This window comes from Copadichromis virginalis, linkage group LG19 (assembly GCF_057382275.1).
Source record: "Copadichromis virginalis isolate Kocher_CV1m ecotype Utaka linkage group LG19, C_Virginalis_male_GT1.1, whole genome shotgun sequence".
NCBI lineage: Eukaryota > Metazoa > Chordata > Actinopteri > Cichliformes > Cichlidae > Copadichromis > Copadichromis virginalis.
Window position 1 is genome coordinate 24235058 of NC_140636.1, and position 24871 is coordinate 24259928.

Consider the following 24871-nt stretch of genomic DNA (forward strand, 5'->3'; position numbering starts at 1 on the left):
TGGGTCTTAGCTCATCTTACTGCAAAAGTGATTAAGAGATAATTATATGCATGGGTTGCATAACAGACGAAGGCACAGTGGAAGCTGCAATCAAATAAAGTGTCATTTGATGAGGACTATTTGATGAAATATACATTTTCGCTGTTTTTCTGCATGGGAATAAACGTTAGATAGCTCGTGGCTCCTCATCATAGTGGGTCATTCACTAGCACGTCTTGGTTGTGCAGTGAGTGTCACAGGCTTTTCCCAGCAGGATGTGTATCATGCTGATCTGTTTATTATCCTGACTGGATCAGTGGTTTATCAGAGGAATGAGCTCATTGTCTCCACAGAGGTGTTTATGAGGCAGCCCACACAGTCCATAGATTATTGAGAAAAATCAGCAAAGCAGAAATATGAATATAAAGCTACTGAAGCTTGGTGGCTTTCTGTCATAGCTTCACTGAGGCGGCTGTGGATTCATGTCCCAGCACCACAAACAGGTCAGGTTCTGTTTAACCAGCAGTAGCTTTAGTTTGGCTCTTTGTCTCAGAACAGTGATCTCCCGCAGCACAGTGACTGACTCTGACTCTCCGTGGGAATCAGGTTCACTTTGATCCTATCCCAGTGGTGCTCTTCAGCGGACAGGCTGGTGTCACACAGCATTATTTGTTTGACAAGGAAGGCACCTGCCTCTTCAATATTTATATCTTCCTAAAAAAAAAAAGCAGGGAAGAACACGATTTAGAACATTGTGCGTGCATCCGCCGGGTTAAGTTTTTGGCTGCGTGTTTTAATATTTTAACATATTTATATGAACAGGTTATATGCAGTAGCTGCAGTGATAAAGTTCACACATGCAATAGAGCATACCCTCATGCAAGTCTAATGCATGATCTCATGCAGTATGCTTACTTGCAATATGAATATTTTTAGATATAAAATCTATTAAATTAGTCAAACAGAATCCAATCCCTGAGATAATCAGTTAATGATCTGCTGAATATCCTAACGTTATTACCTCTAAACACCCAACACTGACTGTTACTGAAGGCACATATTCCCCTTCTATGGTTGCACAAACCTTAGCAGAAGTCTCAAACCAGCCCAGGAAGCTGTTGTCTTTACAAAAGCTGTCCAGAGAGGACACCAAGGCTCCATCCTTCCCCGTCAGGTCGCATTTGTTGGCCAGCAGGACAGCAGGGATCGGTTGGCCACTGTCAAGACGCACTTTGGTATCCAGGTCTTGCTTCCACTCAGAGGCAGCCTCCAGGGTGCAGCTGTTTGTAATGTCAAAGACCACTACTGCTCCCATCGCCTCTTTGTAGTACACTCTGGACATGTTCTTAAACCTCTCTTGGCCTTGAGGGATAATAAAATTATGTGTGTAATGGATCCTTTTGCTCAACTTCTAATAAAACCTGGCTGCAAGTAGGAATGTGTCTTTTTTTTCTCATGGATAGGCAGCTATTATTTCTTTTTGGTCTGAATTATCATGTCAAATCAGACTGCAACCTAAATGTTATGTAAGAACTGAGAGACTACTGATAATTTTCTGAAATAAAATCATATGTTTCCATGGACACTGGCTAGGATTAAAATTAGCTCTGAGTAAAGAATGGATCAAAAAAACAACAACACTGCAGTTTGACTTGAGTTTCCAGGCACTAAAGCATTCAGCAAATTTAAACTTAAATTTAAAAATGTGTATAAAAGTTGTGTCACCAAAAAAGAACTAAAATATAATTTCCACAGGGGAAAAAATGGATTTGGATGAATTTTAAAAAATGTGCAATTTTGGAATATTATGTGTAAATAAAATGCTTTCCTCCAGAGTTCTTGTTTATTTAAAATATATTTTAGGCAAATAAGTGTACTTTCTATCATTTTAAATGTAAATGTACACTCAGCACCCACTTCATTAAGTACACCTTGCTACTGGATTTGTGACATTTGTGACTGGAAGCAGTCGTAACAAGATGGGTTCGCTGTGGACATAAAGGGGTGGCCATGGTCAACAACAATCCTCTGTAGGCTGTGGGGTTTAAAAAATGGAACTAAGAGGCCCAAAATGTGCCAAAAAATAACATAACCCACAGTAACCACAACCAGTCTGAATTGTTGATGAAAAGGCAGGATGGAGCCAGATTTCCAAATTCTGTACCTACCTTCCAAAGGTTGCTGAAAAAAATCAAGTCATCAGACCAGGAAATGTTTTTCCAATATGTCCAATTTTGGTGCGCCAGTGCAAACTGTAACTTCAGTGTTTTTACACTTCTGGTCTTCTGCTGCTAAAGCCCACCTGCTTCAAGGTTTGATGTATTGCTCATTCATTGAATATCATGGTTGTAATAAGTGGTTATTTGAGTTACTGTTGTCTTAGCTCAGAGGAGTCTGGCCTCTCTGCTGTCCTCAACAAGGCATTTTCACCCAGAGAACTGCCACTCATTGGACATTTTCTCTTTTTTGGACCATTCTCCCTAAACCCTATAGATGTTTTTTGGGGAAAAATCCCAGTAAATCAGCAGTTTCTGAAATACTCAGACCAGCCTGTCTGGCACCAACACCCGTACTACATTAAAAGTCATTTAAATCACCTTTCTTCCCAATTCTGATGCTCAGTTTGAACTTCAGCTGTTCATCTTTACCATTCACATGCCTAAATGCACTGAGTTGCTGCAATGCCAATTAGACATTATGTAGAACATGTATACCTAATGCAGTGGCTAGGGAGTGTATCTCTGGTATACTCTATTCAAATACACATTATATATAAATAAATGTATCGAGATATTACTTTACTACATTTAAAACGTTTACAGATAAAAGCTTTGGAGAAACTTTTTAAATCGTGTTTTCACAGAAGTGTCGCAGTACAGTTTCTACAGAGTTTATAACAGATGCCATAAAATTAGATTTAGCCTGTTCATCCAGTATTTTTGTACAGGAATTTGCTTTATAGTTTTGAAACTCACCTCCAATATCCCAAAGCTGTAGTCTCACCACTGTCTTAGGATCCCATTCAATTGTCTTTAGGGCAAAGTCAACTCCAATGGATGCTTTGTATGTTTCATCAAAGCGTTTATTAACATAACGCATGACAATGCTGCTTTTCCCAACCCCCAGATCCCCAATGACTAAAACTTTAAAAAGCTTCTCTGTAGATAATGTCACCGAAATCCTTCCCATGCTGCGGTCCACGAGCTGACAGGCATCGAGACAGATAAAATATTTTCCTAATAATTGTGTAAAACTAGGTCACATTTACACAGTTTTAAAGTAAAATAACAATTTGTAGAAATAACAGTGTTACAACACTCTGCGTTATTCCCTGTGTCACTCACTACTTCCTACGGTGTCCCTGTTTTGAAATTCTTCCTTCAAACCAGAGCAATAAAAAGCTGACCTTTGATTTATAAATCACTAGCAACCACGCCAAGAGCACAGAGCCACCTAATGTTTCAACTTGAAAAACATGAAAGACAAAAGCATAAAAAATATTTAATGTACTCAAATCAAACAAGTGCCCTTCAAAATTGTCGTCTACAGCAACTACCATTTCAAAACTGTAGATATATTTTACACTGAACTTCATATAGCTTATATCGATGTATAACTAATGCAAATAGTATCACTTTATTACACTATACAATTTTGATAGGAAGTTAAAGTCTAAATATTTAGGAAATGGATTGTTGTACACAACCAATCACACACAATATAAGCATAAACAGCTACTCTCTTCTTTAATACTAACAATTCATATAGAATACCAAAATAAGATACACAATTCATACATTCACAATACAATAATATAGAGTTCTGAAAGCGGATGTCTATTTATAAAACATACAAGTTTAAAACTGGTTCAAATCGCCTCTCAAGACCATATAAATAAGATAAATGTACAAAAGAAAAACAAACGTGGCACTTGAACTTGTCCTCTGCTACATTCAAGGTACAGTGCAATTGTTTGGCAGTACTGTATCCATCAGAGATTCACAATATAATATCTTTTTTCACAACAAAGTTGGCATTTATTAACATTTTACCCTGCACTTCAAGCTTAAGTAGATAGTTTTATAGTTCTGGGGGTGTAACTCTTCTTAGCTGTGAAGATGGATGCCACTTTTATGTCCGTATACTAGATACGAAGCTACTATGAGCAGCTAGAAACATATACGAGAGTGACATTGACCTAGTTTTCTATTTCTCGCCAAGAAAGTCAATGAGGGAGTTTTTTTAAAAAAAAAAACAACTCTTGCTTTAAACCTCTACATTTGCCCGACAAAGGTCAGGACACGCAATGTGTCACACAAAACAAATTTCCTTATTATTAAAGTGAATAATTTTATATTAGATATGCTCATTAAGTTACCTTTAAAGTCCAAAAACTAATCAGATTGATACCTAATCTACATTTATCAAACAATATTTCATAAATATATATATATACAGTTATTTTTGTCTCTAAAAGCTTATATTAGAAATTTACAGTATGTCTCACCCTTATCATTTAAAAGCTATTAGGAGTGAAAAATGACTTGACAGACCACGGGATCACTTTTTCCTTATGTAAAATCATATACAACACATAAAAACTTATAGTACAAGCGTCAACATTTAGGGCGTGCCCTCACAGAGTTGAGGAGCTTTGCTTGTAGTCTCTGAGGATGACGGAGGCGTATGTGACATTGGGAGGTGTGCACAAAATCGACTCGGACACTGGCGAGTTGGGAAAGGGGCTTACTAGAGCACCGGTGCAATCACGGAAAGGCGAGGGGGGCATCAGAGCCAGAGAGTCCTCTGTTGCTAATTTGACCTCAACAAAGTCCTCCTCGTCATGAATCTGGGAGTTGTTGTACATGTAGCCGTGGAGAAGGCAAAACTGCTCATTCATTTCCTCCTCTTCTTCCTCCTCTAAAGGGAAGACAGGTTCCTCATCAAATGGGTCGAGCTGCATAGGCAGGACAGGCTCCTGCTGGATGAGGTGAGCCTGATGGTACACTGGCATCCCACCACTGACAGCCTCAGGCATGCTTATCATATCACGGATCTCAGGCATGTCACTGTTGAACTTGCTCACCACCCCCTCCTCTTGCAGGCGGTCCATCACGACATGTTTGGGGAGGATAATGCTATTTTGCTGCAAAGGCTCGGGGGAATAGAGCTCCACTTCCTCGTGCACATCTTTTTTCAGCCCACTGGCAGGCATTTGCCCGTGGGCCACCATAGGGGGAGTGTCAGGGGAGTTATAATGGACAGGGTCACTCTCATCCTCCTCAGCCACATTGTACAAAGTCTTAGTGCTGAGGTCTGAGAATTCCAGGCCCGTGTTATGGTAGGTATTAGTTAAGGGTTTGATGACAGCCATCTGATTGGAACCTGCTTCCTGTCTCTTCACATGCACTGACAGTCTGTGCCACATGTGATCCCCTTTTGGAGGATGTCTTGCACCTGGTTCAGACCATGACACAGACTTTCCATTAGAACTATGAACAAAATAAAGACGGCTGTTACTTCATAGGAACCCAGAAAAGTGGAGACAGAAAGAGCATCTCTGCTTCATGTAAAAAACTAATGTCATTATTTTTATTTGATTTGATTTTTTTTAAAGTATTGTCAGTATTACAGGGTATCTACAGGTTTTGAATATAACATCTCAAAAGAAACACCTTAAATGCTATTGAAGCCCTGGAGAAACCCTGCATTCTGTATTAGGGATCTAATTTGCCATCCCTTAGCACACAGAGATGCTTGTTTTAATTTTAATAACAGATCAAGGGCTGAACTGGCTGTGTGAATTGGGTACTGACCTATATCCGTCACAGTTTACAACAGGTGTCCCTAGGAAAGTGAATACAGTAAGACATCACGTTCCCTTTGAGAGGGAATTACAGTAAAACCAGCATCCCTGAGGTGCCTCAGGAGCAGGACTCACAGACTCAATTAATGAACCTACCTGCCATTTCCAGTGTTCTTTTTCCTCTTGAACATGTTCAACAGGCTGTTGCTTCGGCAAGCAATTTTACCGTCGCCGACATGCATGCGCACCGCATCGGAGGTGGTGAATGCGCTGCGCACGTTCCTCTCAGGTTTGGCGATAATGATGTACATCTTTGGAGTGAACATGCACCCCAAAGCTACAGTCACGCTGAGGCTCACAGAAAAGGACGTAGTGATGATTTTGTAGTTGCTGCCAAAGTAGATTGGCACAAACGCCAGCCAGATTATACATGTGGTGTACATGGTGAAGGCAATATATTTGGCCTCATTGAAATTTGCAGGGACGTTGCGGGTCTTAAAGGCGTAATAGGTACAGCTCATGATCAGCAGGCCGTTGTAGCCCAGTGGAGCTACAACACCAAGGTTACTGGTGTTGCAGATCAGGAAGACTTCTCTGATGCTGGGGTAAGATTTGACGGGTTCAGGAGGCTCCATGATGATGAGGGTAATTTCCAGTGTGAGCTGGACACTTATCAGGATGAAGGCGATGACCACCTGAGCCCAAGCGCTCATGAACCTCGGCTTCCTCGTGCAAATCTTCTTCTTGCTGCCCGCCAGGATGCGAGCGATGCGATTGGTTTTGGTTACCAGGGCTGAGTAGCACATGGCAGCTGAGAGTCCGACGAGGAGTCTCTGGAGGTAGCAAGAGGCCACGGTGGGTCGAGCGATGAGAGTGAAAGGGCACAGATAGCCCAGGAAGATCCCTGCAAGGATGATGTAACAGAGCTCCCGGCTGGAGGATTTGACCACTGGTGTGTCGCGGTATAAGACAAAGATGAAGGTAACAAATGATGTTACCAGGATGCCCAGACAGGAGAAGACCACCTGGATAATGGACTCTGGATTTCTCCACTCCAGATAGCGTAGAGTGATCGGCTCACAGCCTGTAAAGGGGAAAAACATGAGTTATAAAAACACAGCCACAGTATACTAAAAGCTGGCCAACTCTATACATTTTTTATCCCTTTAGCACCAGCTCTGGGGATATATTCATGATTATTTAGAGAAACGTAGTTAAATAAAGGGTTGTTTTCAATGAAAAGTCTAATATATTAACGTTGTACTGTATGGACACATTAGAAATTAATAAAATCCATCTTTGCCTGAGGAAATACAGTAAGTCTCAAAGTAGGTTTTTAGTTCAACTATAAATAAGCCTCTTTCTACTCAGCCATGGCAAGGCTGGGCTGCAGCCAGCAGAGGAGGGGTGCTGGTGCAGCAGGACAAAATAACTAACTGCTTTTTCATGGATCCAAATAAGCTCGCCTCTCTGCCTCATGCTGAGAACACACTTTGAATGTCTAATTCATGTTGTGTTATTTATTTATTGTACAATGCCAAGAGGTAGGGTTAGAAAAGTGCACAATAATATTTTTATATCCTTCTTTGTGCTACGCATTATGCTGTTTTCATGTGTATCCAAACATCTGTGGCTGTAAAAATAAAAAATGAAACAGCATGGAGGAAGGATGATCCTATTAAGGAAGTGTCTTTGAAAGCCACAGAAGACCTTTGAAAGTGGGCCAGAAGAGTGGTAAGTGAACTAGGGCTGCTGTCGGATGAAATGGTGAAGATGATGAATGGCTCTCAGGTGTCATGGGAAAGCAATGAAAATAGGACAGAACAGGTTTGTGAAATAGCGCTGCAAAAATCTTAGCGGGACAGGCTGTACAGGGTGCAGGTAAGAGGAGGAGAAGTAAAAGCTTGGAGGAACTTAACTTTAAAAAAAAAAACTGCCTCAGATAAGCCAGAAGAAACTCTTCTTATCTCTGCAAGCATCAGTCATGCAGCAGAAACATACCCTGTGGCCACTGAAGCAACCTAAATTCATCTAAATTTAAATGACAAAACTGCAGAGCAGCAAAATTTGCTGTGTGGATCAGATGAATCACTTTGTCCAGGATCTTTTTTGTATACTGACTGGAGCATTGGTGATTTCAAGAAGCTGGTCGACATTATCTAAAATGCGTTTATTGCATTTATTTACTTTTTAATTGAGAGACCAGAAGATGGTGTTTGTTTGTTTGGGTTTTTTTTTGTTTAAGCTTCAAATTGTGTTTACTAAGATTCCTTTGTGAAATAGGCTATAAAATCACCCCTTTGTTCACTGATTTACTAATATAGTGTGTATAATTTTTGTGAGGACTGTTACACACGTCATAGTATATTAGGACCCTTTGAAACATCCAAGTATAACATGTAAAAAACTGACCTTTAGAGGTGTTGGGAGGTTGATTAAATTTCCTTTTCCCTTTTTCCTATTTAACTAATCTCTAAAAAAAATCCAGTAGGGTCATGTGCCAGGCCCTGCACAGTATTTAAAGCAGCTAAAGATTTACACAAGCGGATAAGTGAAGAGTGCAAGCAAACCTTCCAGTTCTTTGTCAGGCCACCAGCCCAGGTCACAGGCCTTGCACGTGAACTCATCCTGGACGTACTCATTGTCTTTGCAGGCAGTGCAGATCCAGCAGCAGCTCACCTCTCCCTTCCTTATTACCTGGTTCATAAAACATGCAAGGTAATCAAAAGTAAAAAGACTCTTCTAAAATTAACTATATTTATCATGGATGTATTTTGATGTCCAAGGAAGGCCAGATCTACATAAATATTTAAATATTTGTTTTCAACACAGTAAAAACAAAGATAGAAAGGTTCAGCATAGGGAAAAAGACATGAGAAAAAACACCAAACATAAACACAACCTCGGATTAACAACACCACATGATATGTTACACCATGTCATCATTTATTTGATGAAAACTAAGCAAAAATGCAGAAGCACTGTGTAAACCCCATGGTTTAATAGTGTGGAGAGCCGTGTTTATGAAGCAATAACTTGAAGTTATCATTCTTTGCATGGCTTTATAATTCCCTCACATCATTGTGGCAGAAGTTTGACCCACTTTTCTTTACAATGTTACTTCAATTCATTCAGGTACAATGTTGCCAAGCTAACTATTTATGTGCGAGATGAACAATGTGGGGCCTACTGTGTTTTGTAAAAACTTTATACAAATACCTCATACAAGTGTGACGTAGAGACTGAATAACAAAGATGTAACAGGGATGTTTGATCACAAGATGTACAAGATCCGAGCTTAACCTTGATTTCTCCTTTGGAGCAGGGCTCACTGCAGACAGAGCGGACCATCTCACTGCGGTTCATCTGGATCATGTCATCATCGATACTCAGCATGCCCTCGTGCCAGGAGCCGATGTTGATGTAATCATAAACACTCGTCTCCACATGCTGAAAGTTCATGATCTCATACCTGATTGTGGAAAGAAAGAAATGGCTCAGAGGAAGATCTTTCACCATTGCTGATAGATGTTATGTTTACTGGTATTTCTTAGGTGGATCATACTCACTCAGCATAAAAGAAGTCACTGACCCTTTTATTACATATAATTTGGAGAATATTTAACTTTATCTCAACGGCTTAACCATAAACTTTGTGATCTAATGACATGAACGGACTTACATGAGAATACTGTATGTGGCTTACTTACTGGAAGTTCTGTGCTGTTATGATCACGATTGTGCTTTAGATCAGCCAATAATCACCAACCACTTTTCTAGAGATGCCTATTCAACTGCTCACAAAAACATATATCTAATCAGCCGCATCACATGGAAGCAACTCAGTGCATTTAGTCGTGTAGAGAACCTGCTGTTTTTTTTAATAAAGTGATTTAAGTGACTTTGAACCTAGTGTGGCTTGTGGTGCCGGATGAGCTGGTCTGAGTATTTCAGAAACTGCTGATCTACTGGGATTTTCCCACACAACCATGTCTAGGGTTTACAGAGACTGGTCCAAAAAGAGAAATACCCAGTGAGTAAAAAGTCCAACAGTCCACTATACCACCTTTGGGATGTGTTGGAATGGGAGATTCACATTGTAGAAGTACAGAAAATCTGCAGCAACTGTGTGATAATATTGTGTCAACATGGACCAAAATCTGGTCCAACCCACTAGCAAGCAGTACCCTGGTTAATGGTGTGTCTTGCTAGTGGGTAAAATATCCAGGAAGCGTAGTGCCTCAATTTACATTTATCAGCAGTTTTTAAAACATTACATTTATCCCGGTTTTAATCACCTTTAATTTTAATTTAGTTGTTCTCTGTTACTGAATAGTGAATATATTGGATTTTTTCCCTTTAAGCACTGGTGGTTCACTGCCCTCCGCTGGGTGAAACCGAAGGTCAGTTAATGCTGTCTTAATTAAACTACTTTTTCTAAAAATGTCTAAAAAAATTCCTTTCACCTAAAACAATAAGAAAAGTGGGTTTACCTTCCAGGAGAATCGCCGTTCTCATCGAACCATATGTCCTCCCCGGACACGCCTGTGAAGGATGTCTTCAGAAGGAATTCCAGTAAGTAGCTTCCATCAACAGGCTTCATGGCATCACAGAGCCCCACGTGGCCGGGACAAAGGTGAGAGTGCATATCGTGCAGCCCGTGGGCCATCGCATTGATGGCATTGATGACGAAGCCCATCTTGCTGTCTTGCACGTAGTTGTCCTCCAGACTTTCATAACCTGCCCACACATGAGAGAACAGTAAGGATTCAGCTTCAAGACAAACATACAGGGAAAGACTTACACGAGGTGCTTTATTGCTGCAAGCAGAAGCATCTTATGTGGTTAAAGTTTACATTTCTACATTTCAGGTATACCTAATATCTTGTCTAGCATGATGTAACATATTACAAAGGAGTGATAGGGTGCTCACAGATTCATTCTTATAACTGCTCTCTAAATTCAGCCAGCAAGCCACATGTATCTTTGCCTCTGTGGGATACTGCTTTAAAAGAACTGGAAGCCTTGGAAGATGGCTTCAAATAATCCTTGTTACCATGGCAAGACTGTTCATTTCTGCAGTCATGAGTCAGGATTCAATTAGAGTTGGCCTAAAACGATAGAAACCACTGAGAATCAGTCTCCTCAAGCAGAAAAACAAACCAACACGTATTTGAATCTTTTCTGTTCTTATTGGGGGTTTTTCTCCAACGAACGGGATGAATGAATGAGACAAAAAATATTTGGAAGCAAACACTGTGTGATGTTCAGACACACCCTATCAGTTCAGTGTAATGCAAGCTAGAAGCAGAGTAGCAGTTTATCAGTTGCATTGTATTAAAGTATAACAAGCTACACCATGCATTCACTGTGTTTTGGTAAAACTGGGAGCCAGGCACAGACCCGTCATAGAGCTAGAGCACTGGCAGGTGAGGTAAAAGAAACACCGATTGTCTTGTTGCATCTGTGAAACCTACGGTCCTGTCACTTGTTATTCCCGTGTGTTTGTATATTTTAAAGCAAGATGGTCCTCCCTGAGACTGGTTCTGTTGAATATTTCTTTCTGTTAAAAGGGAGCTTTTCCTTCCCACTGTTGCCAAGTGTTTGTTCATTGGGGGTTATTTTTGTGATGGCATTTTCTCTTACTGAACTACATTTCCTTCATAGGTGTACACAAAACCAGCGTAACCACACAATGAGGATAAGGGTGATCGTGGCTCAAGAGTTGGGAGTTCGCCTTGTAATCGGAAGGTTGCCGGTTCGAGCCCCGGCTTGGACAGTCTCGGTTGTTGTGTCCTTGGGCAAGACACTTCACCCGTTGCCTACTGGTGGTGGTCAGAGGGCCCGGTGGCGCCAGTGTCCGGCAGCCTCGCCTCTGTCAGTGCGCCCCAGGGTGGCTGTGGCTACAATGTAGCTGCCATCACCAGTGTGTGAATGTGTGCGTGAATGGGTGGATGACTGGATATGTAAAGCGCTTTGGGGTCCTTAGGGACTAGTAAAGCGCTATATAAATACAGGCCATTTACAGACAAAGAACATCTATATTATATCCTGTGATTGCTCCTGAGCATTCATGGAAATGCAGCTGTTAGGAAATGCAGGTAATGTGCCCGTTGAAAACAAAGTCCAAACTTTGTATCCATGTAAGTCTGACACGAGGGTCGGATGATACCAATAGGCTGACACATTGCTGGATAATTTCTACCTGAGAAAAATGCCAGTAAGGAAGAAACAAATAAAAAAAGCAGAGGCAGAAGTCTCTCACATGTCATTCTTTGAGGCTCAATAGTCAGACTGAATTTCTTATATGCAGAGACAATTAAAATTAGTGCTGCAACTGAGGACTAAGGAAAACAATGCCCTAAATCATCACAAGAAAACAGCAAAAGAAAGCAACATGTTTAGAGTCTGTGCTAATCACAGATAGCATCAATGGTACAAACAGTTCACCAGAACATTTTGATCTGTACAGCCAAGCAAAGGTCTAAAGATTACTTTGTGGAGGTATGTAATAACGACAGGAGAGGTCTCTGTGTCTCACTCCAACTTTATTAACTGACTCTCAGAACTTCACATATATTGAGCGCCAAAATCTCCACCCCAACACTTCCGTTCAACTTGGGTGTGAGTGGAGCCACCTGGTGGTCCGCCACACATACCCCCCCCTGAACACAGAGTTAGGTCCCTATTCAGTCCAGGACCCTGGGTCTAAGCAAACGACCCGAACGACTGAACCTGGGAGGGAGAGAACAGGCAGAGGAAGGTCCATCCTGTGAACGAGGCTGGTGAAGGCGAGCAGGAAAGGCAGGAGGAGGCTCAAACGCCGGTGGTCCGGGGGTAGTCCTGGGGGGAAAACCAGAGTCTGTCAACCCCATCGAAGGAGGGCGGCCACGGCGAGGGGCCTGGGCCGGCACTACATTACTGTCCGGAAGAACATGTGCAGGTTTAAGTCTGTCAACACACACAGTCTCCCTTCGACCCCCAAAATCCAAAACAAAATGTTTCCGGCCCGGTTCAATAACCCTGAATGGGCCGTCATACAGCGGCCGCAGCGGTGTCCTGTGGGCATCGTGCCTGACAAAAACAAACTCAGCAGTCTCCAAAGTCTTTGGAACAAAGGTGTCAGGCACGCAATGGTGCACCGGACCAGGAACCCGAAGCGAGTGCAAAAGTGGGTTGAGAGATAGCACTGATGGATCGAAGCAGGGAGGAGGAGTTTCGGGCAAGAATTCTCCAGGCACGCGGAGGGGCTGACCAAACACTAGCTCAGCTGGGGAAGTGCCGAGATCCTCCTTAACCGCAGAGCGCAGCCCAAGCAAAACCCACGGGAGGCGGTCAACCCAATTACCATCCTTTAAGGAGGCGCGAAAAGCAGCCTTAAGCGACCGGTGGAACCGTTCACACATCCCATTAGCTTGCGGGTTGTATGCGGTTGTGCGGTGGACTTTAGCCCCCAGTCCATCAGCCTTGGCCGACCAAAGCTCGGATATGAACTGGGGGCCTCTGTCTGACGTAATGTCCGCGGGTGGGCCGAAACGCGAGACCCAGCTTGACAAAAACGCCTTGGCCACCACTGCTGCGGTAGTGAACGCCAGGGGAACCGCCTCCGGCCACCTGGTGGTCCGGTCAACAACAGTCAAAAGGTGCGTAAAACCTTGTGACTGCGGCAGAGGACCCACCAGATCGACATGCACATGATCGAAACGTTTGCCGGGTATGAAGAACGGCTCCAGGGGCGCCTTGGTGTGTTTATGAACCTTCGCACGCTGGCAGGGAATGCACGCCGACGCCCATTCCTTAACAGATTTGCGAAGGCCTGGCCAAACAAATTTAGAGCTGACCAGTTTAACAGAGGCCCGGACCCCTGGATGAGAGAGAGCATGTACCGAGTCAAAAACTTGACGACGCCAGGAAGCGGGAACCACTGGGCGAGGGCGGCCGGTGGAAACGTCACAGACGAGGAGGGGACCACCGTCCTGCACGGGTCTGTCCTCTAGTATGAGGCCCGTCTGGGTGGATTTAAGCGCGAGGATGTCCGGGTCACCGCTCTGATCGGCAGCCATGGCGGAGTAGTCTATGCCGAGAAAGACGGGAGAAACCAGCGCACGGGACAAACAGTCAGCCACATGATTGGATTTACCAGCCACGTGCCGAATGTCCGTGGTAAACTCAGAAATGGCTGCCAACTGGCGCTGCTGGCGTGCACTCCATGGATCAGAAACCTTGGACATGGCAAACGTCAAGGGTTTGTGGTCCACGTATGCGGTAAAGTGACGACCCTCGAGAAAAAACCGGAAATGACGAGTCGCCAGGTGGAGCGCCAGTAGCTCCCTGTCAAAAACGCTGTAATTGCGTTCGCTGTTACGTAGCGTACGGCTGAAAAAGGCGAGCGGTTGCCAGACACCCGAGATTCGCTGTTCCAGCACCGCACCCACCGCTATGTCTGACGCATCGGTGGTCAACGCAATCGGCGCTGAGGGGGAAGGGTGGGCCAGAAGGGCAGCATTAGCTAACGCTGACTTAGCATCAGAAAACGCTTGGATGCTTTCCGGAAATCAGTCAACGGGGTCATTAGCTTTCTTACCTTTTAACGCCCCATAAAGGGGCTTCAGCAGATGTGCCGCTCTGGGGAGAAAACGGTTGTAAAAATTCACCATCCCCAAAAATTCCTGCAGTGCCTTAACATTCGTGGGACGCGGAAATTCCGAAACAGCTCGGACTTTGTCAGGCAACGGAACCGCGCCCTCGGCGGAAATACGGTGCCCAAGAAAATCGAGAACGGGCAACCCAAACTGGCATTTAGACGGATTAATAATCAGTCCATGCTCCGCCAAACGCTGAAAAACCTGCCGCAGATGGAACATGTGCTGCTCCTTCGAGCTGCTGGCCACCAGTATATCATCAAGATATACAAAAACAAAGGGCAGCCCGCGCAAGACCGAGTCCATCAACCGCTGGAAGGTTTGGGCGGCACCTTTCAGGCCAAACGGCATGCGCAGAAACTCGAAAAGGCCGAAAGGTGTAATTACGGCGGTTTTGGGGACATCCTCCGCGCGCACGGGAACCTGGTGATATCCCCGTACCAAATCGATCTTCGAAAAAACCGAGGTCCCCGCAAGATGGGCGGAAAAATCTTGGATGTGGGGAATGGGATAACGATCGTTCTCTGTGACATTATTAAGACGGCGGAAATCCCCACAAGGTCACCACCGACCATCAGATTTAGGCACCATGTGTAACGGAGAAGCCAGGCACTGTTCGAACGCTGCACGATGCCCAGACGCTCCATGGTGGCAAACTCTTCCCGAGCAACAGCCAGTTTGGCAGGGTCGAGGCGGCGCGCGCACACGAACACCGGGGGCCCTACTGTAGTTATGTAATGCTCCACCCCATGCTTCGTCACAGTGCTCGAGAAAGTGGGGACAGAGAGTGAGGGAAACTCAGAAAGCAAACACTGAAAAACGTCACCCGAATCTACTGAGTTAGCATGCACCACGGGCTGAGCACCCCGAGTCAAACAGGGTAATGAGGAAAATGACACAGCATCAATTAAACGTCTGTTAGCAACATCAACCAGCAGTCCGTGAGCACAAAGAAAATCAGCGCCTATTATAGGCACAGAGCTAGCAGCAACAACAAAGTTCCACTGAAAGTCACGGTCGTGAAAGCAAACAGTCACCAACCTTTCACCGAAGGTTTTGATGGGAGAGCCATTAGCCGCTGTTAGCAATGGCCCGCAGCCCTCAGCTAGCCTGTCCGAGCCAGCCGGGGGAAGAAGGCTCTTCTGTGAGCCGGAGTCTACCAGGAAACGCCTCCCCGAGCGTGAGTCCTCTAAGAAAAGCAGCCTTTCCTTGTTGCCAGCGGTCGCGGCTGCTACAGAGCGCTGACATGCCCGTTTCCCTGGGTCTGGGAACTGCAAGGCGGGAGACAGCGCCGTGCCTTCGCTCCAAAACGCTGGTGATAAAAACAAAGCCCCTTTCCGCGGTGCCGCCGTGCAGCGATTCCGGCCACTGCGGACGAGTCGGAGGGCCCCTGGAGCATCGGTGAGGGGGCGGGGGAAAACGCTGGTGAGTCCTGAACAATCGCCTGAACGCCGAAAGTCCTGGTAGCCAGGAGGATGCGATCCGCCTCTTCCGCAAGGGAGCGGTAATCCTTCGTGGCCAATAGCGGGGGGGTTGGCAAGGCCAGCACGCACTGGAGCCGGCAGCTGTCGGAGAAAGAGGTGGGTGAAGAGAAATCCTCCGTCATCCGCGCCCAGCAAGGACAGCATGCTCTCCATGAGCTCGAGAGCGGTACCGTCGCCCAGGCCCGCGAGGGAAAGGAGTTTCTCGGCCCGCTCAGCATCAGAGAGGGAGTAACGCCGCAGCAGCAGCGCCTTGAGGGCGGCGTACTTGCCTTGGGCTGGGGGGTCCCGGAGGAGAGTCATCACGCGGCGGGTTGACAGCAGGTCAAGTGAGGCCACCACATGGTGGTATTTAGTATCGTCGGCTGAAACTCCACGAAGAGCAAACTGAGCTTCTACGTGCACGAACCATGAAGGAGGATCGTGAAGCCAAAAATCCGGCAATTTAAGCGCCACAGCAAACGCAGCCATCGGCGGAGGTGAAAGTCCAGCGGCAGCCGATGCTTCCAGGCCGGAGCTGGCTTCGTCGTCGAGCCTTAGCATGTTCGCTACAGGGGTCACCAATGTGGAGGTATGTAATAACGACAGGAGAGGTCTCTGTGTCTCACTCCAACTTTATTAACTGACTCTCAGAACTTCACATATATTGAGCGCCAAAATCTCCACCCCAACACTTCCGTTCAACTTGGGTGTGAGTGGAGCCACCTGGTGGTCCACCACAACTTCAAGCATTTACACCGACCATCAATGTCATACTGTCCAGCTGCCCAAAGCATTCCTCGGTCGCCATCTTTTCCAGGACAAAGCCATATATATATATATACACCCACAGGAAGTTGTGGTGTTAGCAGGTCTTATCTCCTAACTCTTCAGGCCAGGGCTAGCTCAGCAGCGAGGGCAGTAATGAGCAACGGAGGAATGCAGGGTGACACTAAGGACAGCAAGAGACGCTGAAGCACTACCACCAAAACCTGCTGCACGCAAAACTTTAAAACTACATCCAGAACCTAAGAAAAGTTGCCACTCCTATAATATAACATTTTTCCAAAAGTGCACGAATGACCAATGAGTAATTTAGAAGTCTGAAATCAAGTCTAAAAAGAAATCAAGGTTTGCTTTTGGATATATTAAAATTGAACCTTATTTTAAGCACTGCAGAATTCTTTGTTTTTAAGTGCCATTAATCTTTCATTAGGATTTCAAGCTTGAAAAGCTTTAATCTTCGCATCTATATGTCATAATTGAAGCTGAGATTGTGATAATTAGACAATAGAAATGTACAGTAGAGAAAAAGATGTCTTTATTTATTTTATCTATTAGGAATAATGTATTAACAGATACCTATGCCCTTCTAAAAGCAAGTCTCTCTAATCTGCAGCTATGTAGGAACTTGACACTTTTGGGCTAAACTTGAACGTTTTTCGCCCATTTCCTTGAGTTAAAATTTATACTAATGCAAACATATACTAAAATTGTAAATTGAAAAAGATCCCACTATAATCACACCATGCTGAATATCTGCCACCAGATACCTTTTTATGACACTTTAAGGTGGAAAATTACAGCATGTCTCCTCGGATGGAAACACACTCTATAATATATGTATTATGTGTACAGTTAAAAAAAATGTTAATTGACAATGCAATTCATGTTGTCCACTTATTAATAGTAGAGATGGACCGATCCGATATTACGTATCGGTATCGGTCCGATACTGACCTAAATTACTGGATCGGATATCGGAGAAAAATAAAAAATGTAATCCGATCCATTAAATATCACGAAAGCACCTCACAAAACTTGCAACACGCCGTAACTCACCTCAGAACGTTAGCACGTCGGAGCAGTATGCATCACGTGATAGAGCGGCTGTGGCATGCGGGACCTGTCAGTGGTCTGGATAGCATTTGGAGCTTCGCTAGCAACCCGGCATTTCATCTCTGACAAAGTTATCCCCGAGAGAAGTACAGCAAGTGTGTAAGTCCATCTCTGAATGTTTGTAAAGCATTCCTGCATTAAGCTTAACAAGCGACTGCCTCTTCTTGCTGCTACTTCAATCATGAAACTGCTTAACGATCAGCTGATCGGCTTTTCTGTCGCGAGTCCGTGTCTCTTGTTTGCTTTTGGCCCACTTTGCACCAGAAAGAGGAAACCAGGGGCTGAACAACAGCAGCACGTTTAAGCTTGATCAGCTATTGTTAGAATGTATTTAATATTACTTTCTACTCGAGGATCTTTTTCTACGTAGCTGACGCTGGTAACTGTGCAGGGGCGGATCTAGCAAAGTTTAGCCAGGGGGGCCGATAGGGCATTAACAGGGAAAAGGGGGCACAAAGACATACTTTTCTTTCTTATTCTCATTTAAAATGTCTAGCTTTTAATAAATAATTATCTGACACCCAAAGTTTCAATTTGATGTAAAATGAATAGAAGTCAATTACTGTATATAGTAACTATTAAGTCTAATATATATATACCCTAGTAAGCTATAGTACTTTTTCCTTTGGGAAGGTACCATCTGTGCAGTCTGCAATTTTGTTGAAGAAAGATGTTGAATCTATTTAATATTTCTTGAAAAATAATTGATTTCTGTGCATTTTTTTTCACACTGCATCAAATTAAGGTTGATTACGTCGATTAAGCATCATGAGGTGGAGCGTGAGGGGTGGTTCCCTATGTTTTATTTATTTATTTTTGTTGTTGCTGGGAGTTGGAACCCTATTAGTTAGGTTGCTTAATATTTATGCTAAGTACTCTTTAAAATACCAGAATAGGGAGGATGGTGTAGGTTTAAGTTTATTAGATTGATCAGTATTGCTGAACTATGAAATATTTTTTTTTGCATACAGGTATAACAGAATAGCTTTAGTGTAGTTGTTGTTTTAAACTTGAGTATGAACTTATACAAAATGCAGCAAGATATTTAAAAAACAGTTTTGTTGATTAAAAAACACCATATCGGATTCATATCGGTATCGGCAGATATCCAAATTTATGATATCGGTATCGGTATCGGACATAAAAAAGTGGTATCGTGCCATCTCTAATTAATAGTAGCAGTAGTAGCATTACTGTTACACTGTTGGTTGAAAGTATGTCATTGTTCAATCCCTATGGGTCTTTTACAGATTCAGAAGGAATAGGTTAGGTCAAGTCAGCTAATGTCAGTACTTCTACTAGTTATAGGTTATAAGTCAGGCTCATCAGGCTGTGAGCATCTCTTACTGGCTTGCAGAACATTTAACCTAAAAATCAGGTATGTCAGAGTTTTTGGAAACAACTTATTATTCTTAAGGAGCAGGAATGCAGATGATTGGTGTTTGCCCTGATTTTAGCATTTTATACATTCATTTGTTGCGTGTTTTCTCAGCCATACTGTCAGTCTATGCAGTCCGTGAGACAGAATTTATTCTGTCCTATCCCGCAACATTTATAACAGCGTGGTGGCTTTCGCGAGTGTCATCCATTGCTGACGTGTTTGTTGCCACTTGTGTTAAATCACGTAATGATCGCTAAAAAGGACTGCTGGGAAACTCACTGCCTCTGCAAACAAACACATCAACAGTAAATTTAGTTGGGTAGCAGCTGGGTGAGCGTCCGATGGGATCTGCTGGTGATGACCTAGTTTAACAGCTCCTTCGCTTTGACGCTCGCCGCACTCCTCTGAGCTGTGTGAGCTTCAGTCATGATGCAATGATGACATGATGCGAGCATGCAAGCAGAGGACCTACTGCTGCACGTCGGGATTAGTCGGCTGCATGACAAGTGAACCTTCTCTGTATATTTCATGGATTAAACTGTGCAGAGATAAGAAGAAAATGGATCCCAGCGTATGCATTACCTGCATGTTAACTGCTATTTCTGTGGCTACATGCAATTAAGCGAGTTCCCATCTCACTCAAATGTTATTGGGCTGTTTTATGCGACTGTCTTAAGGCTAGAAAAGGTGTGAAAGCACAAAGTGTGAGCAAACAAGACCCAATTGTTGAGCTTTCAGTGCACAGGAAGAAAAACATCCCAATAGCTTCATATATTAGAGGTCAACTGAGATTAATTGGAAATGTAATAGAAAGAAAAAAGATTATCAGCAATGCATTTACATTTTCCCAGCGTGTGATAAAACCTTAATATCAGTCAACCTCTATGTATATTTCCAAAGTGAGGAGCATTATGGTTCCATTAAAAAGTATTCACTCACCATCTTGGAGTTCTACACCAAAATAAATAAATAGATACACATATAAATAAAAATAAAATAAAACAAACAACAACAAAAAAACAAATGTTTGCAGGACAGGACAAATCACTATATCTCCACCTATGCCTATGTGAATAACTGCTATTAAATAATGATGCCTCATAAAAATGAATAAAAGCAGAAATATGCGTCATATATCAAAGAAATCCTTGAAAATAATGTGCAAAGGAAAAAAAAGATGCAATGGCAAAAATAAATTCCCAAAAGTATCTTTATAGCCTAAAGTCAAAAAACGTTTTTTTGATTTTTGCTGCATGCAACATTTTATATTTACGTTTATCAACATGTTCAAATAGGCTCATTTTAAAATAACTGATTTTAAATTTGGGGAGCTTGAGAAACATCTTCATCCCCATAAAACATAAAGCTTAAGATTGAAAACGTAAATATATAGAGGCTTTTATTTTAAAAAGAAAAACATATGAGTGGTGTATAAAACAGTTATGTCTTGGAAACATGCTTGTTGAGCATTGTTTCGAGAAATTAACAAATAATGCATTAGCTCTGTTATACGTGAAAGGATTTAGTTTACCTAGATCATCATCCTCTGTAAAGCCAAGTGTCACAGAAATGAACAATATAAAAAAAATATGTGTTACTGGATTGACTTAGAGAGAATTTTACCCTCTGGCAGTCTAATTCATATTTAAATAGCGTGTTCCAGTTTGTGGGGCCCTTTTGGCATCATCCTTTGGGCATTGAACGCATCAGAACAGTTGAAAAAGACAAGCAGATGTGCACGCTGGCGTAAAAACGGAAACCAGGAATAAAAAAAACCTAAACAAAGCAAAAAAACAGCAGGAAAACATCATAATTGCTTGACGAGTTGTTTAGCTACCTGAGCAGTTCCGTGCATAATTCAAGTTCTCTTGCGGGTGTCCGGGAAGGCGGCACTGAAACCGGTACTGCCAGAACTCTGGAAACCATGGGTTGCGGGTGTTGGTGCTGAGCTTGAGCCTCAGGAAGTAGTCGTCGAATGAGGAGACCTCTTCAGAGTGCAGCTTCACGGTGATGCCTCCCACAGCCTCCTGTTCGTACCCCTCCACCACCTCGACTCGGTCTGCCCATCCATCACTGCGGAGAGAAGGAGGACATTGTAATCATTTCTACTTAAACTAGACACCCACTTGCTGCATTGTATGTCTAAAAATTATGTCAGAGCTTAAAGCATTGCAAAATCTTTCCTACTGACCTTTCAAAACCCATAATATTATAAATAAATAATAAATTATATCTCTTTTGTGGGAAAGAGAAGAGAAAGAGAAGGATCTAATCAGAGACAGTTAAATTGATGTATTTGCTAAAGCTCTGTTATCAAAGGAATATCTTTTGCAATCAACAAAATATCAATACACAACCCAAAACCTCTCAAGCATTCAAACCTAACCCTAAAGGTTATCTCCAGCTACTGCATTTTTATAATTTAATAACAAGTCACACAATATTAGTCAGCATCTGGCAAGACAAAAATAACAAACTGTTTTATGCTGCCGAGCTCCAAAAGTCAGCGCACACTAAATCCTGAAGAAAAACAACATCTCCCTTTTGTTTTCCTGACTTTGTTTCCCTTTCAGCCTCCCCGCTGAGGGGCGTGGAGTGCTCGCTGTACTTGCTGAAAGAAGAAGAAGAAAAAAAAAAGCCTCAGTCCACAGACACAATCACAAGTCTGGTGAGAATTCGCAGATTAGTACTGCGGCTCTGCAATCTGCCCCGGAGAGAAACAAACTCCCACCCAACACGCAGACTCTAGAACCCTAAGTGTCAAAGCTGGTCATAACTCGTATTTATAGCTTTATACTCAACACTTTGAAAGTCAGTTCAGCATCTGATCCTGTTACAAAAGGTCATGCAGACAAAAGAGACTTTTGGATGCTCCAGATTTAAATTAGAATAAAAATGAAAACCCCATTTCTCATTCATTTCAGTTTCAAATGTGTTTTATAGCAGCATTATGCAGTGTAGGATCAAATCCTTGATATATTCATGTGGCATTGTACGTCTCAGCGGGTGAAATGAAAGCTGAGAAAAGGGAATATGAGAGACTTTAAACTGAATATTCCAGTGATGATTTGACAGAAAAACAGCTTCTTAAAATGCAGCGACACACTGAATGGAAAACAAAACATTACAGATCAGTGACAACCTGAAGAAAAACTTCAACCCTTCAGTCCTTTTAGCCACAAAGAAAGGGAATCTGGTGGCACATTAGCTGCACAGAGCATTTTGCTGTCATGGTTTGGGTCCACTTGCTTGTAAATCAATCCAGCTATTTTAAGAGATTACCTGTATCCTATGATGAAACATGTTTATCCTGATGATGAAAGCAACCTCATGTGATGATGGCACTGAAGATGGTCCACCTAAAAGACCACAGGTGAATACATCTCTTGACGCTCTGCGGTTGAATACAGACCAAGCCGGGGAGTGGGCGATATATTCATCTACATGCTGCAGACAGCTTCCTCCCATACACAGAGAAACAGCTGCAAGGTCAAGATCACCTTCTCTGATTTCTCAAGTGCATTTAACCCAATTCTTCTTCTACTGAGACGATGATTTGTGAAGTAGTCTTGGAGGAATCATCTGCTTCTAAATGTGAATAAGATCAGAGAGGTGGTGATCAAAAAACGATGACCCGTGTCTAACTTGTGACAGGATTTTGATGTGGTGGAGAAGAACAAGTAACCGGGTGTCCACATCTACAGCGGGCTGAATTGGAAGACGAATACAGGCTGTGAACAAAGAGGTGATGAACAGGCTCTATTTCCTGAGGAAGCTGAGACATGTGCAGCGAAATGCTGGAGATCTGTGACGAAGGCAGTTTGCTTTGCTGTGGTCTGCTGGGGGAGCAGCATCGGAGCTGGGTCTGGGATTGGCTGCAAACTGGACACTTTTGAAGCTGTGCTGGGGAGAAAGTCACTAACAAACAGTTGCTCATCATGGAGAATCATTTCCAGCCTCTGGATTCATTACTGGACAGGCAGAGAAGCACCTTCTCTAACAGACTGATTCAGCTCTGCTGCACAAGGACAGATACAGGAGCTCTTTCTCACAATGCAACAAATATAACTGGAAATATGGAACAAGTGACATATTTATTGTTCTCATTCATTTAGCTATTGGCTCAAAGCTTGGGTCACTGGATAGTTTGATAATAATAATGTGCTATCAACACATTTAAATCCAGCTGAGCACCTGTGGGAGATTTTGGACTATCATGAAAACAGTAAATGAGGAAAGACAGAACTCCAGCAGGCTTACAGATTTTGAGATTCACTGCTAAAGTGTGCCAAAGCTGTTCCAGTTTTGTCCAACACCTTATTAAGAAATGTATTTTGGTGTCTTATCATTATTATTATTATTATTATTATTAGTAGTAGTAGTAGTAGTAGTAGTAGTAGTAGTAGTATTACCTGCCTTTACATATGTTTGGTACTAACTCAAAGTTGCAAATTTCCAATATTCTTGCAAGTTATAAAAACAAAATAAAAAGATAAATATCTGCAACACTTTTCTGTTGTTGATGAGAATTGTAGCCTCTGTTTCCTGCTCTTAGCCCAGCTTGCGTGGTTTTCTGCTGCTGTAATCCATCTCCTTCAAGGAGATACATATTCTGCATTCAGAGATGCTCTTCTGAAGACTTCATCTGACACCACAAACCAATCACTAAATCCCGTTTCCCCCATTCTGATGTTTAATTTGAACTTCAGCAGGTCGTCAGCTCATCAGCTTTGGAGAGTAACACCATGTGGAGGTGTGGTCCCTGGCTCAGCTGCAGGGGAGGAGTGGAGCAGTGAGTTCAAGGGGGAAGTGCTGGGAGGCAGGTGAGGTGACAGGTAATGGCGTTTGACTGATGACAGGCTCTGTTTCTTTTATAGTGAAGGAAGAGATGAGCGGGAGAGACTGAGATCTGGACTGAGACTGTTTTCTTGTTGTGCAACTGTTAATAAAAGTGAAAATAGTGAGCACAACCATTGCGTGTGTTGTGTGCCTGTACACACGGCCTTAAAAGATGAAACAATAAGAAGAGGGCTTTAACATTTAAACAAACATTTAAATCTGGTCCAAAACAATTAAATACCCTTCAAAACAGAATATTTAAAAATATTGTATATATTACACAAACCCATCCACAGGACAAAAATAGCACTTTCCAGACTTCTACAACCCACATTTTGTTTAAGAAGCGAAAGCCAGCAGCATCTTTGGCTTGGCTGGTGCTTCAAAAATAAATTGACAATGGTTGTCCAGCGTGACAGTATCAACAGTACCTGGCCATCTGCTTCTCAGCATCACACTACCCCCAGTCCAACACTCTGGGTGCCAAAAACCTACAGCTCTGACGTCAACACACGCACATACTGTACAGACTTCTAACACAAGTCTGAGCTCACACGTCTGTGAATCATTTAATTTGGGGCACAGTGGTGTTATTAGAAAAACTATGAATGTAGAGCCAAACAGTTTTTTTTAATGAAATCATTTATTTGATCACTAGTCAAACATTGCAATCAAAGTCATAAAACTGATATTTTCTATGAATTCCAACACAATGGGGGCTTCACTGGAGAGTTGATCAAACGAGTTGTTTGTTGTTTGTGATGTGTGGGTTCTGCAGTGTGAGAACAGCCATCTCTTTCATCCTCCACACAGCAGAAGATGGATGGCTGATGACCAGCACCTCAGGCATTTCGATTTGCCCACT

General features: G+C 42.9%; 2 protein-coding genes across 3 annotated transcripts in view; both read right to left on the bottom strand.

The window, feature by feature from the left end:
- Positions 1-510: 510 nt before the first annotated feature.
- Positions 511-3382, bottom strand: rab32b (RAB32b, member RAS oncogene family). The gene is made up of 3 exons (XM_085442048.1): positions 2955-3382; positions 1064-1341; positions 511-693 (listed from the first exon to the last, which is right to left on the bottom strand). Exons 1-3 carry the CDS (start codon positions 3166-3168, stop codon positions 529-531), a joined length of 657 nt encoding a protein of 218 aa, XP_085298174.1. The 5' UTR covers positions 3169-3382; the 3' UTR covers positions 511-528.
- A 78-nt stretch (positions 3383-3460) lies between these two features.
- grm1b (glutamate receptor, metabotropic 1b) overlaps positions 3461-24871 on the bottom strand; it is a 29487-nt gene continuing 8076 nt past the window's right edge. Inside the window, exons 4-10 of one of the 2 annotated variants that reach the window (XM_085442046.1) lie at positions 21005-21240; positions 20699-20713; positions 10279-10525; positions 9089-9257; positions 8356-8482; positions 5942-6869; positions 3461-5471 (exon numbers count right to left, since the gene is read on the bottom strand). In XM_085442046.1, the coding sequence (XP_085298172.1) occupies positions 4616-5471; positions 5942-6869; positions 8356-8482; positions 9089-9257; positions 10279-10525; positions 20699-20713; positions 21005-21240 (2578 nt within the window). In that variant the 3' untranslated portion in view covers positions 3461-4615. The remainder of the gene's footprint in view (positions 5472-5941; positions 6870-8355; positions 8483-9088; positions 9258-10278; positions 10526-20698; positions 20714-21004; positions 21241-24871) is intronic. The other variant, XM_085442047.1, reaches the window with a different exon arrangement.

What these genes read in the sequence shown, in the direction of transcription:
- rab32b (XM_085442048.1), bottom strand. Translation starts at nt 3,168, where the DNA reads ATGGGAAGGATTTCGGTGACATTATCTACAGAGAAGCTTTTTAAAGTT. An exon ending in ACAGCTTTGGGATATTGGAG is followed by an intron (nt 1,342 to 2,954) that starts GTGAGTTTCAAA and finishes TTATCCCTCAAG; the next exon opens with GCCAAGAGAGGTTTAAGAAC. An exon ending in GGTTTGAGACTTCTGCTAAG is followed by an intron (nt 694 to 1,063) that starts GTTTGTGCAACC and finishes TTTTTTTTTTAG; the next exon opens with GAAGATATAAATATTGAAGA.